The 26,577-nt window shown below is 37.5% G+C and overlaps 1 protein-coding gene across 14 annotated transcripts in view; it reads right to left on the reverse strand.

Annotated features, from left to right (window-relative positions):
- Positions 1 to 26,577, reverse strand: part of STAT4 (signal transducer and activator of transcription 4) — a 114,195-nt gene that overhangs the window by 5,933 nt on the left and 81,685 nt on the right. For all 14 annotated transcript variants that reach the window (XM_042949500.1, XM_042949491.1, XM_042949489.1 and 11 more), the window contains 11 exons: positions 25,396 to 25,481; positions 23,776 to 23,927; positions 21,827 to 21,985; positions 21,020 to 21,112; positions 18,044 to 18,103; positions 17,717 to 17,734; positions 17,536 to 17,629; positions 15,245 to 15,289; positions 5,270 to 5,353; positions 3,695 to 3,793; positions 861 to 996 (listed from right to left, as the gene is read on the reverse strand). In XM_042949500.1, the coding sequence (XP_042805434.1) occupies positions 861 to 996; positions 3,695 to 3,793; positions 5,270 to 5,353; positions 15,245 to 15,289; positions 17,536 to 17,629; positions 17,717 to 17,734; positions 18,044 to 18,103; positions 21,020 to 21,112; positions 21,827 to 21,985; positions 23,776 to 23,927; positions 25,396 to 25,481 (1,026 nt within the window). The remainder of the gene's footprint in view (positions 1 to 860; positions 997 to 3,694; positions 3,794 to 5,269; positions 5,354 to 15,244; positions 15,290 to 17,535; positions 17,630 to 17,716; positions 17,735 to 18,043; positions 18,104 to 21,019; positions 21,113 to 21,826; positions 21,986 to 23,775; positions 23,928 to 25,395; positions 25,482 to 26,577) is intronic.

Below are 26,577 nucleotides of genomic sequence, written 5' to 3' on the forward strand. Positions count from 1 at the left end.
ACTAAATTTTTCAATTTTTCCCCAAAGGTCTGATTTATTTATTTATTTATTTATTTATTTTTTCAATAGTTCTGATTTATTTAAATACCTATTGATCACATAGTAGGTACAAGTGGCAACCCAGCATCACTTGCCAAATTACACACGATTTCACTGCTGTTGCTCAAATCCATCTTTGGCCCTACTTTAACTAGAAATGCATACAAATCCAATGTTAAATGTGTTCACCCAGACTTGTCAAAATGTAGATATCTTTTGAAATTCTTTTAGAAAAATCTTACACTATAGTCACTATATGAAGTATCAATGACTATTTTGCAAGTTTAAAAAATACTAGTCAAAACTGAAACTTTCTTGATACGGAGGATTAAGTATTGCATGGGTGGCTTTGAATTTCTAGTAAATTCCCTGGTCCTGGAATCAGCTATTGTCCAGTTGTTAATGACCATTGTGATATTAACGTGAAGGATCAAGGCACCATCAAGGCTTCACATCACACTCAGTGGAAATGGCACAGAAACACCCTGGAGACTGGAGAGTGGAATGGAAAGGAAGGGGCTTTGGACCTGGACAGACCTGGCCCGTGTCTTGGCTCTGCTGTGTACTAGCCACACAGCCATGGCAAGTCACTTAACGTCTGAAACTAAGTACCCTCATCTATAAAATGTAGAAAACAATGAGATACCCTTTCTGAAGAAAGAAAACATAACATTTAGCTCTGTGCCTCACAATATGGTAGACAGTCAATAAATTATGACTATCATTATTATTATTATCGGTAGTAGTAATATCACCTTGTTCTCTAAAATACTTGAGTACCCAAAACAGAGGCCAAGTCTTCTACATCTACCAGCTCTCACCTGTAAGCTTCTCTGCCAACATATTGAGTTGATCTGAGTTAAGGCCACGACCTACGTATGATGAAAACTGCCAGCTCATCACTTCCAGGAGTTGACTCAAAGTGGCAGATGGAGGATTATTAAAAAAAACCAAGTTCTGAAATAGAGTTTTTAATGATGATTATATTCATTAATTACATTGAGCACACTATAATTCAATATATAAAGTTCCTGTTTTAAACTCTTCATGCCAATCTAAGTTAATACAGAATATTGTCTCATCTCTCTTGTGCCTTTCATTTTTACTTCTTTAGTTTTTTAAAGTTGGGGTATCTTTTGAACTGCTTTTTTAAAAAGGATTTATTTTATTTTTAGAGAGAGAGAGCATTAATGGGGGAGAGGGGCAGAGAGAGAGAGAAAGAGAGAGAGAATCCTAAGCAAGCTCCATGCTCAGCACAGAGCCAGATGCAGGACTCAATCCCACGACCCTGGGATCAGGAATTGAACTGACATCAAGAGTCAGGGGCTTAACCGACAGAGCCACCCAGGTGCACTTCTGTTGTGCTTTTTAATTGAACCGATTTTGTCTTTTCCTAAAGAGTTCCTTAATCTTTGAGTCCAATAACATATATGGCTCCATCTATCCTTGAAAGAATAATTGGGCATCTTTTAAATTTCCATAGACTATGGGCTATCAATTAACTCATATAAGTACTTAACATTGTCCAACAAGTCATCGGACAAATACTCTTTTCTGAACTAATAATCTTAAACAAAACCTATATCAAGTTATTAGTTTATCACGGGTTGGTACAAGTTACACCTTGAACAAACAAAGCATCCCACAGCACAAAAATGGTTAAGTCTCAGGCTAAAGAAGGTGACCCTACACTATGAATTCATAATTCACCTGAGTCCTGTTTTATGGATAATAAAGTAGTCTTTTCTTTTGATCTGGACAGCAGCATCTTCTGTGTGATTAACTGCAAACAAGATTGCTTGTACCAGGAACTGGGTCAACATTAATGAAAGAGAAGACTTTATCTCAGATTACTGGGAAGCAGAAGGTGTGAAAGCCAAAAAAGATGTCCTAAGGAGAGTAGCAGGGCAAGAATTAACTAACCTAGTGCAGTGCAGGGAGAAGGCCTTTGGTGAGCGGGAACTAAGCTGGGCAGCAAGAAAAAGAATCAATCCAAGAGATTTCAGAAAATGGGACTGAAAGAAGACACAGCACCCAACACCAACAAAGAGTGGGAGATAGGAAGGGGAGGAATGGCGAGAGAGAGTTTCTGGAAAGGCAGTTTCCCCTGAACCAGAAAATTGTGTCTGGATAAATGACCAAAAAGCATAGAATATAATCAAGGTATAGGAGCTTGGGTTTTGAAGCAGAATAGAATAAAGAAGAGAACCAGAGTTCATTGTTATGCTGAACTCTAAGTAGGCTGTGCATCCAAGTTTTAGGAGCTATATATGATCTGCATCTCCAGATTCCTCATCCAGGAGCAGAGTAGAATCTGGGATGGTCAGGATGACAACTTTGGTGGCTTTCTTACAGAAGAAGGATGCTGAGGAAATCTTAGTGCAACAGTACTGTGCCAAGGACAAAGAAGTGACCCATCTTCCCTCCTACATCCTGGAGTTGAATGAAAAGCTCTGAATATGTGTAGCTTGCAACAGGAAATGGCATTTATTTCCAGGGGTGTAGGCTCTTCTTGGCTTTAAAGACCAGGCGGCTTCTCTAATGAGTCCTGTTCTCACTATTATCCTGAGAGGAAGCGAGGTACCATGTACCCCGTGCAGCCTTCCTCTCTACAGTTTATCTGTTTCCTCTCTACAGTTAATCTGTTTCAGATGCCAGGGCACCGGAGGATGAGAAAGAATAAGGCTGAGTCATTTTCCATGTTGTTTCCTTATTAGGCCCACTTTTAAAAAAGAGAAAGAACACTTAGAGCCAACTCATTATGTCTGTTCTTGTTGCTAGAACCCAAGGTAAAAAAAATTCTTCCCTTAAGAGTGAATATTTGCTTTGAATTAGGAAGAAATGTTATTTACATTTGACCTATTTTCTCTAGACCTTGGTGGTTTCCAGGACAACAACACTGAGGTTTTGTAAGATGGAGCAAAGGGAAGGGCTGACTCATCTTTTTTGCCACTCCCTTCGCTGGTTGTCTTTATAAGAAGAGCATCTGTTTTGGGCTTGCTTTGTAACTTAGGGCCACTTTTTGATCTATTTTTCAAATAACCACCAGATGGCATTAAAACCCAACTTGAGCCTAGAATGGATTAAATCTATAATCAACCTGAAAATATTTATAATCCGAGGGTAGGTTAGGCAAGATTGGTTAATGTTCTAGTCACTTATTTGGAAGCCAATTTTCTACGTTTGTAGAAAAGTCTCTTTGGAGGTGTGGCCAAAAGTAAGGAGGTAAACACAGCAGTCAGATACTAAATTCTAGACCAAGAAGTCTCCCCAAGCCCAATTAACAGAGCCACAGGATGGGCTTAGAAGTCTCTGTGATGCACATAGTTGGAAGATGACCAGACCCTCAGAAAAACAAATACCTGTCTGTCAGTTTTGCTAGTTGGAACCTTCCCAGAGTCCAAGCCCATCAGAATATATTGCTTTAAATATAACATGAGAGAGGATTCATACAACTAAGTATATTGGAGTTCTGGAATAAAATAACCCAAAAAGTCATGCCAAATTTCATATATATAGATATATGGATACATATTCAAAATTCATGTCTATATATCTATCTATCTATATATATCTTTTGATGCATATGGGTTTTATTGACAATAAAACAAATCAAATATAATTAAAGGAGGAGAAATAGGAATAGAGACTCTACCTGGGAATCATTGGTTGACACATTGTACCAAATGATGGATGCCCAAGCATTAGGTAACTGACTGACATTGGAAATCATCACCACAGGTAATGAGCTGGTCTGGTTTAAAAAAAAAAAAAAAAGCACTGTTATTACAGGTAGTTGCACCTTGCACTGATTTTATACTTGACTCTGTCCCCTGAAGGGCTATCTCAAGGCAGCTCCACTCCTTTAATCCTGGTGTCTACACTGCCTTGGATACTAAAATGACTTGTGAAGGTACGGGCACTTTCTGAGCATGTATGAGTCAAAGTACAGGGATGAATGGAGCCATAGAAACAGGAATTCTTTCAGACTGCTTGGTCAGTTAGGTTCTCCAATATCTTCCCTTGACATCATACAAATATTTATATTTTCTCATATATATAGACTAAAATGCAGCTAATTAGAGGTTGTATTGATTTTGCAACTGTCCTCTTAATAAGTTACTTTAAAGAATTTAATTTTAAATTTATCTCTGAAATGGTCAATATATTCAAGTTATGATCTGACAGTCTAATTAATGTCAGTACTAAATATGGGGCGTTTTAACTGCAGAAGATGGAGAGGTGAGCAATTCTGGAGAAACATAGCTGCCTGGTCTGCTGTGGAACTCACCCTAGTAGCACTGGTACAGAGTTTTCAACCTCATGGAATAAACAGGCTTTCACAGATAGTGTGTGGAACCAATCAGCCTACATTAGTCCCTTCCCCATAACAGGTTAGATCTTTGTAGACAGTAAAATACCCAGCTTAAGAGGTCACAGAAATAGAAGTTTAGGGAAAAGAGATGAGGAAGGCATTTATGGAAACATTTTACAAATTTACATTCATCAAGACAACAAAAGAAAGGCAGGACTTTAAAACAATACATCCCACAAATAAGATCGTATCTGGGGTGTGTAAAACCGTGTTTGTTCATTCATGCACTGGTTCGTTCATTTACTCGACAGATGTCGAACAGCTACTATGTGCTAGACATTGAGTGAGTCACTGGTAAGGAGTGACAAAGTCATGATGTCCTGCCTTCAAGTAGCTCAGAGTCAGTCATGTTCAATTTAATCCTCAGAATTTCTTTATTCCTTTTTTGAGCACAACGGTGACTGTTACAAGAGAATCAAATCAATGCACTGTTAAAGTTCCTATCATTTGTCTTTACTCATTACGCTAGAAAAACCTTCCTTCTGAGGGATTTTATGTAAAGGTTAAAATTTTGAAAATACATCACTATGTGACATAGTTTAAGGCTTTCCACTGAGTATTCATGACTCAGAACAGTCCAGAAAACGAACCAGCAAACATGCAATATGGGTAAGAAATTCAATCTGTATCAAATTGATAATGCCCATGAGATTTTATCATTTATATTTAACTAGAATAGTATACATTCTAACAGTAGAATGTTGACTAATTAGTAACTGACATAATGATTTTCCAAAGTAAAACAACAACAACAAAATAGAGAATGTACTAAAACCTATAAAAGACTCAGCTTTCATCTACAAATGACAACAAATTACTGAAAATATTATTAGCAAAGAGTTAATTGATACCTACCTCTAAATCTATGGTCAGGCCATAGAGGCAGATCTGTGTTTCAAAGGTTATAGAATGAAGCTCTTCAGTCACCATGTGACAGCCCTAAGGAAGAAAAAAGTAAGTTGTTATCTTCCAAATGCATTCCTGCTATCTATTAGTAGGCCTGCTTCTATACAAATTAATACATTCTTGAATGCCCTAAACATTCCCTATTATGGAACATTCCCTTTTATTATTTGAAGAAGTTATTTAGAGTATTATACAGAGTGAGAAATCTTCATTTCCACAAACAGAATGATTTTAAGTCTCCATAACAATTTAACTTCTGACTCAAAATTCCAGCATATTTTTATCAGTTTAAGTGCAAATAATTATTTATTTTTAATTTTTAAAAATTAGTCCTTTCAACTTACAAACTATTAATAAAAGTGAGGCATATGTGTGTAGATATAACAGAAACAAGTGAGTATCATAATTAATTTATTTAAAAAGAAAGCAAGATTTCCTTCTGGTTAAACATGGCAGGTGGAAAACATGTATTTTCCTCTGCTCCCTCCAGAAACTGCAATAAGTTTTGTTAACTTTTTAGTAAAGTAAAACTATAATCTAGATGCCCAATGAGAGGTGGGGGAGTATGGAGTGAGGGTGGCAATGAGGGGCAGTGTCTCTCAGAACAAGGGTTGGAAGCATTGAGGCCCTGAGGCCAGAGAGTGAAGAGGGCTGAACAGGGGAGTAATTTTGAACCCATGTAATGAGGTCCCCACCCCTCCCTGTCCCTGGAGTGGAACAGAAGGTTTACTGTCTAGAGTGGATGAATCAGAGGAACTAGAGAGGCTATCTGCATTTCAGATCCAAGGCCAAACTGAGGGAAGGGATAAGATACAATGCAGAAAAGAGGAAGATCCTGTAAAAGTCTATGAAGAAGTCTGTGCCCCTTTCTTTGACATCTCCAGGAAAGACATCTGGGAAGTGGACACGATCAAGGAGACAACTTACAGACATTGCCTTTGGGGGCCCCCAATAAGACATTCAGGTCCTAATAAGCACCCTTAAGTCTACAATTCCCAACATGCACATAGAGCTTCCAGACTTTTAGTGCCTTTCTCCTAAATAGCAAACATTTGACAATCACCAAACATGACAAAACCTGTTACATGAATATTGATACAAAAATCAACAAGAAAGAACTCAGAGAAAAGAGATACTGCAAAAAAGCAAATGAAGAGTTTACAAAAAATGTATCAGGGTCAGTTTTATACATTAGCTTAACAAATAAATGGCATAAGAATGGGGCAAATCAACCAATCATAATGGGTGGACATCAGTTGGATACTGATTTGCACAAACCAACTGTAAAAAGATCTTTTTGAGAAAATGGAGAAATTTGAATAATGGAGTTTTATTAAGGAAAGATTTTAAGAAATTGCCATTTTTTTTTGTTTTTTTTTGTGTGTTAAGTGTACTGTGGTTAAGGTTTTTAAAAACCTCTTATCCAGAAGTTTTGCCTACCAAAATATCAATGAGTAAGATGTTATCTTATCTGGAATTTAAGTACTCCAGAAAAAAAAGTGTGCGTATAGGGGGAAAACAAATGAAATAAGACAGGCAAATGTTAATCATTGTTGAAGTTGAGTGATGTATAAATGGAAGGTTCATTGTATTTCTCTCTCTCCTTTTGTGTGTGTGTGTGTATTCACTAAAAAGCTCTTTAAGATGTTTAAAGCTCTTTATTAATATCCTTAAAGATGTAACAAATGTATTACATCAGTGAAACAAGACTAAGATTCTATCAAAAGGAACATTCAGAAAATAATAATTAATAATTAAAAATATAATAAGAGAAATAGACAAGTCAGCAGAAGGACTGGAAACAAGGTGAAAGAAATGTCCCAGAAAGTAAAACAAAAAAAATGAAGAAATTAAAAAAAATAGGATAGAAAAGATAGTAAAGAATTAATACACAAACTCCAATAACAAGCTAGCAGAAATTCCAGAAAACTAATAGAGAAAATGGAATAGAAAAAAGATCAAAAGTATAACCCAATGATAACACTCATACACTGCTGATGGGAGTTGGTAACATCACTTTACAGAATAATTTCTCAATATCTAGTAAAGTAGAAAATGCACTTCCTAGGATGATGGTGAAAGGAATTAAAAAAACCCAAAAAATAAAAAAATAATTGTGCACAGAATCATAGGGCAATCAGCCCAAATTAGAGCAAGTGATAGAGGATTCTCAGAGGGATGTTGCCAAGAAAAAAGAAAAAAACAAAAACTCAGATTGAGTTGTTTGGCCATATTGCAAAAAGTTTTCAAGTTTTGAAGAAGGGTTTTGGGCTATATTAGTGACAGGTACATAAAATAAAGTGATGAAATAAAAAAAATTGAGGCAACTAATAAATCCAGGGAAAACTAAAAGTAATACAAGAATGGAAATACAATTATACTATGATATATGGTCAGCTGTTAATAATTTTTATATACTCATAGTAATGTAAACATTGAATATATTGACTAAGCCAAAATATATTATATAATGATACTGTGAAGGTGGGGGGAAATTTACATGTATGGAGATCTGGTATAAAAGAGCCATAGTTTAACCTTTTATAGAAAGAATTCAGGAGTCAGATATATAATTTTAAAAAAAAGTCAAGAAATGGTAGGGGTGTCTGGGTAGTTCAGTCAGTTAAGAGTCCAACTCTTGATTTTCCTCAGGTCATGATCTCACTGTCGTGAGATTGAGCCCCGCATTGGGTTCGGTGCCAGGCATGGAGCCTGCTTGAGATTCTCTCTCTCTCTTTCTCTTTCTCTCAAAAAATGCTAGTATGATGTTAGTATAATACTTCAACTCAAAAAATGATCACCTCTGAAAAGTGGGTTTAGAGTGGGAAAGAGTGGGACAGAGATTGCTGTTTTCCTTGATGAAATCTTACAGCACCTTGCTATGTTCCCAAGACCAGCAGCACTGTCATATAAAAGCTTGTTAGAAAAACAGGATCTTTGGCCTTATCCTAAGCCTACTGAATCAGATTCTGCATTTTAACAAGAACCTCGGGTGGAATTTGTGAGGCAATGAGTCTCAATGTGCTGTATCCACATTATGTTTAGTCTCAAAAGAGTTGTGGAAAATTTGGAGATGGTATAAAAGCCTTCAACAATTAAAAAAAAAAAAAGCCTGTGGGAACCTGTAAACAGAAGTGGAATTATTGAGACTAGAAACTCAGGGTAGGATTGGAGGCAGCAGAATCAGCTTTAGGAGAAATGATCTAATATTGAATATGTATTAATAACAAGTTGGAATCTTCTTGTATTAAGTTTCAAATAATAAAAATAGTTCTAATATGATGATATGAAAGACAATTACATGAAGAAGACTTTATTGACAATGAGGAATGTTAAACTTAGGATTTGTTCCTGAAAAGGAAGCAGAAAGTTAAAGACTCCTCTCTCCCTTGGGTTAGACCCGTGTGATATCTTACATTGCCTTCAGGTAGCTGGATTCATGGGATTGCTTCTTACTGGGTTACTAGAAATTATGTTAATGGAAATTTTGCTTACAAATCCCTTAGACCATCCCTAAAATTACTCCCAGGACATCCAACGCATGAAATAGCTAGTTTCCCCCCAAACCTCTCCTGTCTTGAAGTAAAGAAATTGCTGTTTCTTCGGTTGAGCATGAGATGAAGGAGTCAGGTTGTGTTTAGGCACCAAGTTGAACAAAACCCACATTTTTTAAACAACAGAGAATCTCACTGCCCTATATAGGGTATTTACACTATGCAAACCCTGGGACAAATGAAGAATCCACAATTTCATGTTCACTAACGGGTGCCTTTCACATTCTCACTAAGTTCAATGGCAGACAGGATGATATAAGCCTGCGTAGAACATTTAAGAGGCTTGAGGCAAGCACAGATGGAGACCCACATACCATATGTCTAAACATTTAACCATTATAAATCAAATTAACAAACTGATATATGATATAGCCTCCTGCCTTGACATCTAACCTTTCATATTACCTAACTGGCCAGGTTTCAACTCCTCAAAGTTCCACTGGAACATGGTGGCCTGGAGAGAGGTGGGCCAATCTGGACCATTGCCCATTCCCTCCACCCCCACTTCCACCTCTGTGAGAAACCTCACTGACTAGCGTGGCCCATTGGCCTCTGCTTGTGCCTAGAAATATTTGCATTGGTGGTGCCATCTGTGCTTGGGACTCTGGGAAAGCACCCTGCCTTGATCCCACAGACATCTTTCTCAGTAGGCGGGGGGGCACAGCTGGCAGACAGCTAAAGGGAGCCTTTTTGAGTATGAGGTCCTATCCATCCCCTATACTAATAGCCTCTATAGTCTAATTTATACAATTAAATGTAAATATGATATAATTATTCATGATTATAGATGATTTCCTCAGATCTCTGTGTTATGGCACCTGTGTATTCACAATCCGAAGTGTGAGAAACCAGGACTCCACAGACAGAGCAATGACGCTTAGAGTTGTCCATTAACATTGGGAAAAGGCTTCGTGCTTTGGTTATTACTTTACTGAACTGGAATGTAGATGGTGAGAGGTTTATTCAGTGATTCAAACTAATATCTAATGATTAATTAAAACCTCTGATGCCGTTGTGAGGCATACTGAGAATGAAATCCAGCAAGGAAGCTGACACACAATACACATGACTGGAGAAAAGTGCTCTGACAAAAGGAAGCGTCATTAAATTTCAAAGCTTGCATGGCCATCGGTCAAAGTCTTTATTACTTTATCAGTGTAGTCCAAGCCAGGGACGCTATTCAATTTCACATTCTCAGGGTCTATTCTTTATAGACTGGGGAAAACATTGTGGAGAACATGCACCATTAATGGCTGTGTTAAAAGCCATCCTAATCAGCTGAGATGATTATGGATTTAAAACATCCATATTTATGATATTTATATTATATGGCACTGAAAATATAAATGGATTGACTTTATTGTACGTGTAAAGTCACTGTCCAGTGTACACACTGGATAATCTGCTAAGAAACTGGAAAAGTGACAGAACAGCTTGACCAGGCTCCATCTGGAAAAAAAACACACAACCTCAGGAAAGGTAGGTATAGATGTCACCATATTCTTCTTTTCTCTGCTCAGTGCCAAATAATACACCCTGGAAACCTAGACTATGTTAACAAATAGCTATGGCTTTTGACTTGACAGGAAACCTCCGTTAAGAAAATATGACTGGGATAAAGCTAATTTTCACCTAAATTCCTTGCTTATCTCTTAACAAGCCACAGTCTATGACAATGTTTCATGGGGAAGACTACGTGGAATAGAAAACAATCATCCATTCACCTAGAGTGTATTTGTTGACTACCTATCATGTGCTAGACACTGGCTTAGATGCTGGGAAACAATGATAAAAGGGGAAATGATGGTACAATCACAGGAGATACAGACCCCAATCACAGAATCATAAGAAATAGATGGAAAATCTCAGCCTCACACAGTAAAATAAGGGGACTGTGTGAGGGTGCCACATAAAAAGTTAACGTTTTTAGTGTTATCCTTGTACTGACGTCTCTTCTAAAAAGTGTTGCCACTTCTTAAATTGTTCAGAAGGAAATCAACTTCCTGTGACAATGCATGGGCTAGTTGGCGTGTGAGTAGTGGATCTGTGTCTGAGAACCTTGAACCTTGAAAGAACATCTGTTTGGCTATTCTGTTCAATGAAACTCAAGTCACCCAGGCTTTACTAATAGCTTCTTTGTGCTTCATGACTTTCCACCACATAAACAAAATTACCCAACACCTCAGTCTAAGACTAAAACTGTCATTTATCAGTTAAAGCCTACCAACAAAGAGCAAACTCAAGAGACTGCAATTCCAGCTTTCCTGTTCGAACAGTTTCCACATTTCAACAATCACTCTCTAGTCAGCATTTTGCCAGATAAGGACCTCTGGGAAAGTCTCCTTCCTGGGAATGTTTATCGTATAGGGATGAACTGATTCCTTCCAAGTTTGGCCACTTGGGAGGTGATGAAATTGTTTCTTCACAGTGGTTCTTCCAAGGAAAAGAACAAAGGTAGGAGAAAGAAGGAGTAATTGTTAACCTTGATTCTGTGACAGCGTGTCTACAAATTTCCCAAGGGATGTTGTAAAGTTCCAAAGCAAATTATTGAAATTAAATTCATTTTTTTTCAAAAAAGTAAAGCTCCTACGCCATGTTGCGCTCTTGCAGATTATAGAACCTTAGTCAAAAAAGCTTCAGAAATTGTCTAACTCCAATGGTTTTCAAATGTTTTTTTAACCTTGAAACACATTCTTGAAAAGAAATTTTCCATCTGGGTTCCAGCCTGTAAAATATATAAAACAGAGCTATCTTGACTAAAACAGGGGTGGGGGACCCAGAGCTCCACCGTTCACCCCCCCACCCCCCAAAATCCGGAGGTGACTTCTAAGGTACCTCTCTGGTCCTTTTGGGACGGTATGGGTCTAATGCAACTTCCTCCCTTCACCCAGTCCTATAGCCAGGATCCCTGTACAACCAGACCGATCACCTCTTTTTGGATAATGTGAGTCAAAGAGGCATGGGGGTGCTAGGGAAGCCTGGAGTGGTGCCCCTGGGGAAACTATCATTCATGACATCTTGGTCTGTTCTCAATCATTCAGTAATCATTCAGTCCAAGTTCTGACAACCACAAAAGCAGAACTGAGGGGCCCCATGTGTGCCCCGTGTGTGTGTGTGTGTGTGTGTGTGTGTGTGTCTGTGTATGCACGCGTGCCTATCAGACAGGGGGTGGGGACATGTGGGGTGGGAGTAGGAACCCGAGATATGTGATCCTATAAGAAGGGCACACACACGTGGTGCTTTGAGGTTTCAGGGACCTGGGGCCAGAGAAGGATGTGCTCACGGGCCCTAGAAAAGGAACATCTGCAGCCGAGCACTTTGGCAGTGGGCAGAGAAGGATAAGGATCAGCAGTTTGTCCTGTCAGGTACCATCTTTACAGTCATTTCTCCACTCGTGTAAATACCCGTTCTTTACAAAGGGGCAGCCTGGAGGGCTGATCAGGAAGAGCCATAGCAGACATCTATCGCACAGCACAGCACGTCACAGTTGATTCTCACACATACCATGTCATTTGGTCCTCTTAACAACCCTCTAAGTGCAGATCAACATGATGCCCATTTTACAGATTAGGAATTGGGAGTTAGTGAGGGTAAGTGGCTTGAGCCAGGTCAGTTGCCTACAGGGGGCAGACCCCAACATGGTGCTATTTCCATCCCCCCACTGATGCACGTTAAACATAAGGGAGAGGTCAAAAACAACATTTTCTGAGAAAGAATTCTTTTAAATTTCTTCTAAACTTTATAAGGATTCTGGCTGAGGTAGCTACGTGATTTCTGCGTGGGTGGGTACAGTGAGAACAGTAACAGCAGCGGCTGGAGTAGAGAAAGGATGAGATGTTCCTCACACACCTGCAAAGACCTCCCTTCTTGGAATCCCAGCAAACGGAGGGAACATGATGAGGTAAGGGGCAGGAGGAGGACAAAGATCAGTGCCAAGCGATAATGCTTCTCCCAGGGCAGATCTTCCGATCCCAGAGGCAGCATCGCCTAGTGGCCAAGAGCATGGATATGGGAGCCATGCTTTGAATCTTGGCCTGACCGTTCTGTGCCTCAGTTTCCCTAACTAAAATAAGTACACTAATAGCATCTGCTTCATAGCACTGTTGCAAGAATTACATAAATCAATGTCAGTGAAGCTCTTAGTGCCCAGTATATAGTAAATGCCACAGGAGGATTTGTTAAATAAGTTCTTATCGGGCTGTGAACTCTTGCTGCAGGTGCTCACAGATAAGGAACAACTACTATTTGAAATTTGAAAATGAGGTATCATATCCTACCTTCCTGTTTTCCTGACATTTTGATTACTACAATCTTTGGCCCTATGACTTTATGAACTCCATTTTATCACTAGATCTTCCCCAGGCTCTTTCCTGACTTCCTTTGATCACTCCTACTGCCTGGCCAACCCCTTGGGTTTTTTTTTTTTGTTTTCTTTTTGGCCCATCTTTCTGAGCCCACTTGGTATATTTTGTGACTTCTCAGTTATTCCCGCAGTACATAAAACAACTTTCAGGTCTATGGTTTATTTTAAATGTACCTAGGAGTCATATTACAATTCCATCAACAGGGGGAGCTCAAGGAATAGCTTAAATCAAATTTTCTTGCTCTAGCAAACTTAGGGGGAAAAAAGGAAGAATACAATCATTCTGACACAACAGTACGATTTTGTTATTAATCCAAAAATAAGAGGAAATTCATTCGACGTAATATAAGTAGACAGTGTTAATAAGACATTGCTTGGTTATCATACGGTAGTAGATGATATACTTAGATTTCTTCTCTAAGGAAACCGGGGTAAAGATTTTGATTTTACATTTATAAAGATGACAACGTATTGGAGAGTTGACTATTTAGATTTATTTCCATTTGATCTGTTTTACTTAAGAAAAGTTAAGAAGCATTGTGTTTCGTCTATTCACACTTAGCAAGTACTATTCAAGGATGTTATGCTGCTTGAAGTGTTTGCAGCTCGGTCCAGAATTCCAGTGAGATGTGTGAAATAGCTTTTTATTTATAATGTGCTAATGTGGTCAGAACAATAACTCTACTTTCCGGTTTACTAGAATATCCTTAAACTCAAAAGCTCTGCTCCTGTGGTATCTGGGTGGTAGAGACCCGTTTGCAGCTCTGGCTTAAGACAAGGCTTACCCTGGGAGGAAGGCTTAGTTCATCTTTGGTGTGGCTGTAATATTTGGCAAATGCTCTCTAAGCCATTAAGAGAATGAAGAATTTTTGGAAGAGAAAACGTAGTGTATTAAACCTGTTGTGGTCAATCATTGCGGTTTTGCGGGGAGAGCTAGATTGATTGCAGTTGAAAGCTGGATTTTATAAGGTGCTTTCTCCTTTCAAATAATTCAAAGAGATTTCTCATAGAGGCTGTGACTGACTGTAAAGCCAGGAGATTGAATCCATATCAACCACACCAGAGATAAGCCTCACTATTTTACAACTGCATTGTGTAGATGATCTTGCATATGCAGCATCTCTGAACAGAGAGCGTTGGGCATTATACCCTGATCTGTAAGAGGAAAAAATTTTCTCTATCAGATCATTTGCCAAAGGTCACATTTTCAGTCACTGTCAGAATACTCTCAAACCCAGGCTTTCTAATTCCAAATACGTTTTAGTTTTAGTATATTTAGTCCTAGCATCTAGTCCAACAAAACAGATGATCCCCAAGGCCACTTCCAACCCAGGATTTGCCCACTCTGTCATTTACTGACTCAAATGTAAATACTGGAATGGCATCAGTTTGTTCTGTTAATCAGTTTCATCCAGTGGAACACAAGCCTGAAGTAAAAAGGCAAGGTAACTGATACCATAAAGTAACAGGGCTGTTTTTCACGTCTGATTTTCATATAATATGTCATGAAGTTTGAGACTTAACTCTTATCTGTGGAAAATGAGTGATTTTAAGATGTTTTATAATAAGGGAGAACTGACTAAAGACATTACAGCACACCTGTGAAATGCAATTCAGTGCAGGCACTTTAAGTGATGTTCTCTAGGAGTATTTAAGGTTATGGAAAGCTGTTCACCTTACATTGTTATGTGGGGAAAAAGCAGGTTATGAAACAATGTGTACATATATTGTAAAGTAATATATACATAGATAAAGATCTAGAATAATGTGAACCAAAATGTTAAGTTTTTCTTTTAAAAGGGTATCATTATATGCAATTTCTATTTTCTCCTCTTTAAGACAAAACTTCTTAGACTGTTTGCACTTATCCAGCTTTACGTTTGTAACCAGAGAAACATGAATTTGACTTTACATAAAACTATAAAGGGCAGTTTAAAAGCTTTGTAAAAATAAGATATTATAGAGTTATTTCCTAAAAATAATTATCTTGTAGAAATCATTTTGTACCTCATTTCCTTTGCTTCCAGCACTGGACTTCATTTCCTTTGGTTGCTTTGCAAAAAAAGGAATAACAGCATTATCAATTAAATATCGAGTCGGTCATACCTATTGGAGTGATTTTCTGGGCCACAATTCTGCTTTCTAGAACAGTAACCCAGATGTCTTCTAATTACGGAAACCTGACACAGGTGCCCAGATTCAACAGAAAGAAGCTGACGGTTTCATCTCATGGGATGTCACTTTAGAAACTTTCACTAAGGGACGTGAGGAAGTTGGCATACTGTTAAGACTATGATTTTCAGCCCACGTTTTGGAAAGAGGAAATCATGCTGGTTTTTTAAAATCTACTCAGCATTCCTTTGTACCTGGAAAGCATCACCTGAGCTAAGCTGCAATGGTTCTCAATCCCTGTGAAACCAACACAGAGGATTAGGAAAACAAACAATGGGAGGTACTATGCCACAGGACACAGCAAGCTACTACATGGCGTTAGAGACTCAGGGACACAGAAATATTCATGATATAGATGACTTCACTTTTAAAAAGGCAGACAACAGTTTACATAGTGTCTACAGTCTGATCTCACTTAAAAAGTACATACACAAAAGTTAGAAAAGAATGAAAATGAAAGTAAAGATGTAAGAGTGTTATAAGGTAGTGAGATTACAGATGATTTTTAATTTTTTCATTTTTGCCTCTCTGGTTTTCTACATTTAGTTTTGTATTAAAAAGCAACTAGAAGTTATTATGCGGGGCGCCTGGGTGGCTCGGTTGGGAGAATGTCCGACTTCGGCTTAGGTCATGATCTCACAGTGAGTGAATTCGAGTTCCGCATTGGGCTCGCTGCTGTGGACGCAGAACCCTTTTCGGATCCTCTGTTCCCCTCACTCTGCCCCTCCCCAGCCTCAAAAATAAAGTTTTTTTTTAAGTTATTATGCAAAAGATAATATATATATAAATGCTTTGTAACTAGAAGAGCACCTTAAAAAGTAAGATTTTATTTTATGTGTTATCTCTCCTGGAGTAAAGACCTAACCACTTTTTTGGTATGTTCCTTGTCCTTTCCACATGACCTGTTTTGAGAGATAGACATCTCTAAGTTAAGGTCTCTTACAGCTTTATTTATTAGCAAACATTGTCCATTATTGAAAATTTCTTAAGAATAGGAAATGAACCTATGTGAAAAGAGTATTAGTTATAAGGATGTATAATACATAACTCCTCCTTACATTTTATTTATTTATCAGTCTCACACTGGAGGGATTCAGTGAAAAAGAAATGTACCCTTCAATAGTACAGACCAAACAAAAACAAAATTAAAAATAAAAGCCAGCATACATTTGTATATGCAGATATCTATTAACCTAAATTTTATCTTTTAGAAATTAGACCCTTTGAAGCTCACTTAGTGGTACCCCAACATTCGGGTGAGGTCCTTTCTAAGTGCTAATCATGAGTATCATGCATCTGGCAAGAAAAGCAGTAGAGTCTTTGGGAATCTAAGAACTATACAAAGAATTAGAAAGAAAGCAGGAAGAGAACTCTAGGTTAAGAGGAAGTGGTATGAACAAGAAGCAGCAGGTTGAGGCTGGGTCAGAAGCTTTCTAGACATGCCAAGGCAAACTCTGTGCAACCGCCAGACCCAGGAATATCCTACCTGCCCACAAGCTACTCTAAAAATGAAAGCACCTTCGGCCAGACATGTTGTTGCTGGATATCATTTCGTGGGGACATTTAAAAAATGAAACCAGGAATTCCTATCCATTACAAGACCAATTACGTCTGTTATTATTTCCAAAATATATTGACCAATTGCTGTATATACTCAGGTACTATCTCACCATTTTTGAGAACTTGGACTTCTGAGTTAAGTTACTGTGGTCTTTCTAACATTTTTAATTCTTCAATAATGGCATGTTTTATTTCTCAATGTGGCCCTTAATCTCACATAAGAAATGCCAGAAACCAAAATATATTTAATTATAAGGCCTATTCTTTTTTTTTTTAATATTTTTTTAAAGTTTTTATTTATTTTTGAGACAGAGAGAGACAGAGCATGAGCGGGGGAGGGGCAGAGAGAGAGGGAGACACAGAATCGGAAACAGGCTCCAGGCTCTGGGCTGTCAGCACAGAGCCTGACGCGGGGCTTGAACTCACAGACTGTGAGATCATGACCTGAGCTGAAGTCGGATGCTTAACCGACTAAGCCACCCAGGCGCCCCATATAAGGCCTATTCTTAAGGATGTGTCTGATTTGGGAGGGGGAGTAGCTTGTGTAATTTTACTGTTGAACTCACCAAATGTCGAAATTCTACTGAGAGACTCCCGTTAGAAGATTCTTCAATGGACATGGCTTTGACATGAGTTCCACAAAGAACAAATCTTCGATTGCTAGACAGAAAACCTTAGCTATTTACATGGTCTCAGGTAAAATACATTTATGGGACCATCAAAAAATATATAAAATAAATGTCTTACCTTAGAGTTGAAACGTTCCTGTAAAACCAAGAAGATTCCTTAAAATGAGCTATTTTATGGATCTAGTAAAAACTTTCTTTGATACTTTAGAGAGTAGTATAATATAGTCATAAATTTTCATTTCAAGACTTTATAGTAAAATTTTTTAAAGAAATCTTCATTGGAGTTCTATTAAATGTTTGAACTTCAAAGTCAAATATTTGAAGTACACTGATATGTAATGTTAGAGAAATATATTTAAAAGTTTGAAATAATTCTATAGAATGAGGGAAGTTCTTTTTACAAAGTCTCACATTTTCATGTTTCAAAATGAAATTAGAAACTTACTTGTCAATAGATGCTTTCACCTTTACCTGATAGTTCAGTTCTGGCAATTTTATTAGTAGTCTGGAAAGACACATAAATAAGAATCAGAGCCAAAAATTAAAAGTATTAAGAGCCTTTTTATATTTAAATATATAAATATATTTATGTCCTATACACATAAATTGAATTTGGGTTATCTTCAGTTATATGTTATGTGATTCGTGGTTGAATCACTATATTGTACATCTGAAACTAATATAACACTGTAGGTTAACTATACTGGAATTAAAATAAAGTAAAAATAAATAAAAATAAAAATGTACAATTCCTCTTTAGTTTGTCATGTTACTAATATTGACACCAGCCATTTCCTACCGTATTGACAAACATTTGTGAAGTACTTCCATATTGCTTTAGTTGATATATGTTGGATAATACATTGGCTAGGTCAGAAAAATAGCTATATATTTTGGCTAAAGCTCAAATTTGGGTTAAGTGTATAAATATAAGAAAAACATTCCAGTGTATCAATATGGCTCCATTTTATTCTCATATCATAAAAAAATTGTAAGCTTGGTAAAACTAAAATGTTTTGATGATAACTGTTTTATGGCAAAAAGTCTGAGAAAGACCAGGCCTCTGGGATCTGAAAAATTCCAATTCAAATGTATTTGCAATCTTTAAGTACACTATGTAAGTCCCAGCTAAAATGTTCATAACTTAAAAAGATTTAATTCCAAACAAGTGATTAAAGATCAGAGTAAGAATTCCTTTAATTTCTTCTTCTGGTGTCAGATCCTTTATTCTTTTGCTTTTCCCAATCGTTTGAGTCATAACCTCTAATATACCCTCTCTGTGGGTTCAGTCGATTTCAGAGATATTAATCCAATCACTCACTCACTCATCCCAATCATGCACTCATCCCAAAACTCATTCATTCACTCAGCATGTATTGAGCTCCTCATGTATGGCCAGGACAGCCCTAGAAGTGTGGACGTAGCTACACATAAAGGGAAGAGGTCCAGCTAAATATAATAGATGGAATATGGAAAATGGAAATAAGCAACTGATTGGCATTAGAGAAATATAATCATAGATGATAGACAGCTCAAACAAAAGTGTGGGTAGAATGTGACAAAGGCTCCTTAAAAATCCTGCATGAAGCACAGGTTTGGTGTTAGGGTTTGGAATATGATAAGTATGTAGTTGTTAGTAGTGAAGGGTGAGGAGGTCATATGAAATAGGGCAGCAAGTTTTCCCTCTCTGCCTTCCTATCATACTTCAGGAAGGATCTGATCCACTGTGAGATGCTGATGACTAAAGGGAATCCCATGTCACTGCTCCTTTTGAAATAGGAGGCTGGAATTCTTTGGGAGGGAGGGGTTTTAGGGAAAAAGTTTGAATATTAGTAAAAGATCATCTATCAAGACAGTGAAGAACAGGGTACAGAGAAGGATAGGGAACCAACAGTCAGGTGGAAGAGGAAAGCAGGAACGTTGCTTTCAAATCAGGGACTAATGGTCTAGGCTCCTGGCAATCAGTTCAAACAACATGTAAGGTGATGCCCATTCAGGGAGCTTCTTCCACTCTGAACTCTTGGCTGAGAACATTCCCTAATCATCTCCCTTTTTGTCCCAGAGAGCATCTTAGACTTACCATTTCATCTCTGGGGGTATCTCAAGGAAAAGTAGGATGTCCACCACCCCTCTATCCTATTTCCCTTTAGTGTTACTGTCTTCTGGGTTATAGAAATGTAGGGATGAGGAATGAATGAACAACTTTTGAAAATCATGAAATTTTGAAAGGGAACCTGGCCTCTGCCTTTTGTTCTTGGTTCTTAAGTCTTCCTACAAAATTCACACAAAGGAAATGATTAAGAATTTCAAGTCAGGTATTTAAAATGCAAACTGAAGAAAAATGCCTTCCCTTTAAAATTGGAGTTCTGAGGTGATGGATGTTAACTAAACTTATTGTAGTAATCATTTTGCAACTTATGTAAGACAAGTCGTTACACTGTACATCTTAAACTTCTATAGTGTATGTCAGTTACATCTCAATAGATTTGAAATGAATAAAATAAAATAAAATAAAATAAAATAAAATAAAAATAAAGTTCCAATAGTGATGTGTGATCAGGGACCCTATTGTGGGGCCTTAAATCACTATCTACCATGACATCATTACCTCTCGTATGGTAGTCAGAGGTGACTTAGTGATTAGGAATTTAAAGCTTGGCGGCCTTGCAGATTGATGCATGATGAAAATCTTTGAAAGTTTGAGTTCGAATTCCTTATTTTAAGTGTCACTAGGGAAAATGATACGTCTTGGTTTCTCATGCTAATGGAAAGGATCAAATGCACAGACAAAGCAGCAATAACACAAAAGTCATATGTCTTTAAATCAGGTACATGGTAAGGATATATTGAAAATTAGAGCATTATGAGTTTTTGTGGAAAATCCTATAAGCTAGCTGCTGGGCAATCACAGGGGAAGTACATACCATCATATTTCATGGGTAAGATATTCAAAGCCTTTCATATTCTGTCCCCAATCTACTCAAGTCTACCTCTCCCTATTTCACATGCTTACAAAACAGACCCAGAAAGTCATTATTTCTGTCGTCTTGCTCTCCTACAATCCCACTGTCCTTCCTGTCTCTGCTCTTCCTGCAAGGTCCTTCCTCATAGGGACCACAAGGCTTTGCTAGCCTCTACCAAGTCAGCCTTTTCAGCCATTAATCCCATGATGCCTGACGTTGGGATTCCACACTGTCATGATAATACCCTTCAGGCCTTCATCATTATTGTCATATTCTTTACAAGCAGGGCCCTCATATTAACATTTCTGAGGGTATCTACCAAAGCTCAGTGCTGGGCATGCAGGAAGTGCTTAATAAAGAAGAGTTGAATGAAAGGCACTATGAGAGAAATGAGTTGTAATTAACGCAGTGGCCAAGGCTCCACAAACAAATGAAACGATAGAGCACATTCTGCCTACCTTAGCTTTACAGTGAACTGAATGAGAGTTTTAAGTACCATCGGTCTCTGAGGGTGGGTTGGCATGCATGGCTGTCGTTCAACCACAAATGAGCTAGATTAAAAGGAAATAAAGCACGTCTTGAAAACATTGAAAATATTGACAGGCTGAAAACCACAGAGAAACAGGATGCTGTCCTCTTAAAAGATCCAAATTTTCTACACTTAGAAGACATTCAAATGTCCATTAAGTTCAAATCTTTCCAAAGATTTCTCATAAATAGTTACCAGGAGATGGAAAAAATGCCTAAAGATTGTCCCTAAATAACAATGGTAAATAATTCTTAATTGTTATACTTGAGTCAAGAATAAAAGTCTATTTTTATCATACTAAACATAAAGGAAAAGTTAATTTCATGCCATCTTTGAACTGGATATTAGAATTTCCGGATATTAGAATTTTTTTTTAGATGAGCTAATACACATAAACATGGTCTCCACCCTTCATTTCTTGGATATATACTTAAGAAGAAATCATTGAAATCTTGTTTTCTAAAATGTGAAAAATGAACTTCAGCTGGATGATGTGCTTGGCTCATGGAAAATTGAGTCAGCTCTTGGGAGAAGTGTTGAATAAATAGTGAGGAGCAGAAAGGCTTCTGGAACTCTCTGTAGCTTTATTCCCTTTACCCTGAGGCTCACTGTTTAACACTTGCCTACCCCCCCCCCCCCCCATCACCTTAACACTAAAACCCCAGCCAGGGTGTCCTTACAACCCCACAAGACTGAGGCTTCCATGAGGCATTTAAATGAATAATACTTTACTTACTTCTTAAAAAGGTTGTAGATCAAGAAGGTGACTCTTTCTAGCAGATGGGCTCTTTGCATGGGGATGGGATCCCCTTCATATGTCATTTTAGTCGACTGCTCCTCTAATTTCTCCAATTGCCTTCTGAGTTGGAACAGACTTTCTGCCAACAGTGTAAAGCTATTGAACAACAAATGAAAATCAGCAGATAGTTTTCCCATTTAACAAGCTACCGTTTTAACTATTAAACACACTAGCAAATAATAAATTATTAAATAATTATTCAATTAATACAATCATTTACTTAATTCCATTACAAGTTAGTGACAGTTCTGTATGTTTATTTCCCGATTTAGTTTTTCCTGTAAGATGTATGATGCATGGGAAACGTTTTCAACGTTTTCTCATTTTTACCTATAGTTATAGACATCATTTACAAAATTTTGTCAACATCTGAAACCAAATCCCTTTTAATTTTTTTGTTTACAAGTCTGTTAAACATATATATGTTAAGGATATGGTACTCACTAACGGGTAGAGAAAGAGCAAATTTAAAACTTTAAAAATATATGATATGAAGAGTGTTATGCATAAGAATACTAAAGAAAAAAGACAGTATGAAATGAACTGCCTTCCCCACTCCAGTATGTATTTTTCAAATCCTAAGTATTAGCCAAAAATTATCAGTGTATCTGTCTGGAGAAGTTACATGCTTAGAGTTTTACTCACTATGTGGCGATCTCACCTCAGAAATGGAGGTGGGCTCTTGGGCCTGAAGTTTAAGAAAGAGAGAGGCTGAAATGGATACTGAAGGGACTGTCCACTCCCAAGGAGGCAGGATATCTGGACAGACTTGCTAAGTCTTTCTGGCCCTGACAGCAGCTCTTTCTACTTAGAAGTTTATTCCCCACTTAGTGCTATGAAAAGATCTGTCAACCCCCCACAGAATTTGGTGTAAGCACGTTTATCTGCTAAGTTCTTGATGGCTTCCTTTGTTGTTTATCTTGTTTTCAAAACAAGGGATTAAAGTGAGGTTAGGGAATTAAAGCATCTCCCCAAGGAAAATCAGTATGTTTTAAAAAGAGCCCAATTCCTTACTCTTCTTGACAAGTGGGACTGGCAGGGTGCAAGTGGCCCCAGTTATGCCATATCTCCCTTGTATTGCTCTGTACCCTTTGAAAGCAATTTTAGATTTCAACTGAACATTTTCCTTCTTTTTCATTATTTTTTCTAAGTGCTCATTCGATCAGATAATTTTATTTGGCACTGATGAAGAAGAAAGCCCTATCCACATTTTTTTTTCGAATACAAAGGATATCTGTACATGATAGCCTATGTGTATACGGTAGGGGATGCCCTGTTGTATTAGCCGTTTGAGATATTTCATTTAAATACAAAAATAAATCACTTTGTTGAACACACAAAACTAACGTTGAACCCTGACTTCTTAAGATATACATTTAAAAACTAAGATATCCTTTTTTAAGCTTTTGAAGTTAGTGCTTCTTATGTCCTTATAGAAAGCTATATTTATTGCAGGTTTCAAAAATTCACTTGAGTCTTTTAAGATTAATATATTAGATGAGAAAAAGTAAGCATTTCTGATGCATTCTATAGACTTCTATAGATGCTTTGTTTTTGCCCCAAAGGAATAAAATTAAAAACACATAGGGGCGCCTGGGTGGCTCAGTCGGTTAAGCATCCAACTTTGGCTCAGGTCATGATCTTGAGGTCTGTCAGTTCAAGCCCCGCGTGGGGCTCTGTGCTGACAGCTCCGAGCCTGGAGCCTGCTTCAGATTCTGTGTCTCCCTCTCTCTCTGCCTCTCCCCTGCTTGCATTCTGTCTGTCTGTCTCTCTCTCAAAAATAAATAAACATTAAAAAAAAAACACATATACATCTCTGGCTGAGCTACACTGAAGCTTTGTACTTCCTGTGGTTTTCACTAGAAACTAAAGTCAATTCGTTTTACCAGTTTTGAAGCTGGTCGAGCCCATTGTGGAGCGGTCCTCCAATGCAGGCGATCTGCTGGCGCCTCTTCCAGTCCTGCAGCTCTTCCATCAGCATGCTGTTCATTAACAAGTCTGTTTCATTGACTATTTTTGTCATTTTACTGAGGGCTTCCTAAAAACAAAGGTGACTACTGAAAAGATTTTCAGGAGACACAACCAAAGTCACTTATAATTCAACCTGTAAAACAATTTGTCTGACCTGGAAGATATAGGCTTGGTTACAATTCTCACTACATACTTTATGGAATACTACCTTATAGTTATCATAGCACTGCCTTTTCAAACTATTAAATTATCACAAATAACATCACAAAGAAAGAAGCATGACCACAGTTAGCCATCTCATAATGTAATATCATTTAGTGTAAATATATTGAGTTTGTACCTCCTGTGACAATATTGAATCTTCTAGTCATACAGCCATTTCTCCATTATTTAAAAAGACACAGATTAAATTTATATTCTTATAAATATGTTTATTCATTTATTTTTAAATGCAATGACTAAAATTGGAGTCTTTCTGTATTAGTTTTTATTAGGACTTTATCTGAATTTAGGAAGAAGTATAGCTTTCAAAGGCTTAAGGATTAGAAGTTGTGAATTCCTATCCTGGTTCTGTGACAAGCTATGTGAATTTGGATAAACCACTTAATTTGCTGGAACTTTATATTTTGATCTATACAATCAGGTGAATGGACAGAATTATTTCCAAGGTTCCTTCTGTCCTTAAAATCTTATTTCTGAAGTAGAATAAGATAGCATGCATAAAACATATAGTATAGATTCATTATGCATAAAAGCATTAAGCTTATCTTGGATTAAATACTTGCATGCTTAAAATCTGATATCTAACTGTTAAAGTTTATAATTTAGGGTGAAAATAAATTTTACATTTATCTGTGCTCACACAAATTCCTGCACAAAAAACGAAGCCAAACTTTTAGAAATAAACTCTTGACTTATCAGTAACAGCTCAGATTTCAATGCATTTATTTTCAAGGAGAGATAGAAAGTTGAAATAGAAATGTTTCCCTTTTTAAAAAAATATTTCATTTTGTCAGAAAGGAGTTCTTCCTCTCCGTGAAAGGAGGTTAGATTGAATACGCTCAGTTGTCAATGAACTATCCTGAAATCTAAGAAATTACTTAGCATGAGGTCATTTTTCAGAGTAGAAACTGGAACACTGATTTTTCTATTAAAATTTTAGTAGTCATCAAATAATATTTTAATTATACATGTGTAGGAGAACCCACATCAGCATATTAAGTACAGAAACTAAGACAGTCATGTCTGAAATAGTGGCAAATAAAAATTGGGTACAACATTCACCTTGAAATTAATGGTAGCTACAGTAAATGTACAGCATAAGCAAGATAAATAAACTCGCAAGAGGTCCAACTTTGTGAACTTAGCAAGAGAAGCATGGCAAACAGCATGGCACTTTTTCTAGAAACACTGCCATCTATTCATTCAGCTTAAATAGAACTGAAGGAATCCAAGAGCTTGATTCTTTTCAGTAGAATCAAATACAGGAAAAGGAGAAAAACGGGCAAAAGGCCAAATTAAAGTTCTTCACTAACCTTTCTCTTGAAGTCGAGACTGTTAAGCATTTCTTGCAGAGTCAAAACTTCCTGATTCATTAGGGCATTGTTCTTGTCCCCCTGATCTGTGAAGGAAAAGAGATGAGATGTGGAGTCCACTCCAAGGCAAAGGTCTCTGTCCTGAAAGCTACATCTGCTGCAATTCCCATCCTTAAGTCTTAAGATATAGAAGCCTAATGCGACTGTTAGAGATGAGCATGAAAGTAAGTCCCTATCTGCTCATTTGCCAGGAAGGATCACCACCAAGTAAGCCAGTGAGCTCTCTATCATACAGACCTTGACGGAAGACCATTCTTCACACCATGTTCCTTTTTGGGGCAGAGAGAGAGGTAAAAAAGTTTTTGAAATGTATTCCTTTTTAAGATACCTCTACATTGATAGTAACCCTAGCTGGTTGGCGTAAGTAGGAAAGGGGCCTGTCTTTGTGCCCATTAATCATATTTGACTCCTCCTGATGCCTTTACCCATCTGCCTCACTCTACTTGATACCCAGGAATTATGGAAAACTGCCTGAAGAGTTGCAGTTTTACCTACTTAGTCTCATGAACTAATAACGATGAAGTCCTTTGCTTTCCTTTTTGTCCTTTGCAGAATGGGCTTGCCTCACAGTAAAACTAGAAGCAGGAAAAAGTTACAAATTAAGAAAAATCTCTGACTGAAAAAAACCTGAGATGGTTTATCCTCTTAAATGGGAGATGTGCAATAAACGTTGTATTATTTAACTTGAACATTAAACTTTATTGGTATAGAGCAAGTGGTTATTTATAGTAACTGCTCTTGTCGGTGAAAAGTGAAGGGTGGAAATGCCAATCTGACCTGTGTGATTGTGAAAAAGAGGCCCCAAAACAACGTGGGGCCCAATTTCTCTACAAAATAGCACTGACCTCCAGGAAATCATTCTTGGTTGTATTCACAAATTCGCTAACTCCTAGATCCCACATGTAGCAAAATCTTGCTTCTACAGCATTTTATTAACTCAAAATTCATTAGCTAATACTTTTCAGTCTTCACCAGCAAGATATAACTTGTGTTCATGTGTCTTTCATTTCACTTAAAACATTTCATTTCACCAGGTTCATGGGTGGCTCAGTTCAGCTAAGTGTCTGACTTTCCAGCTCAGGTCATGATCTTGTGCTTCATGAGTTTGAACCCTGCATTGGG

The sequence above is a fragment of the Panthera leo genome, chromosome C1 (genome assembly GCF_018350215.1).
Source record: "Panthera leo isolate Ple1 chromosome C1, P.leo_Ple1_pat1.1, whole genome shotgun sequence".
Lineage (NCBI taxonomy): Eukaryota > Metazoa > Chordata > Mammalia > Carnivora > Felidae > Panthera > Panthera leo.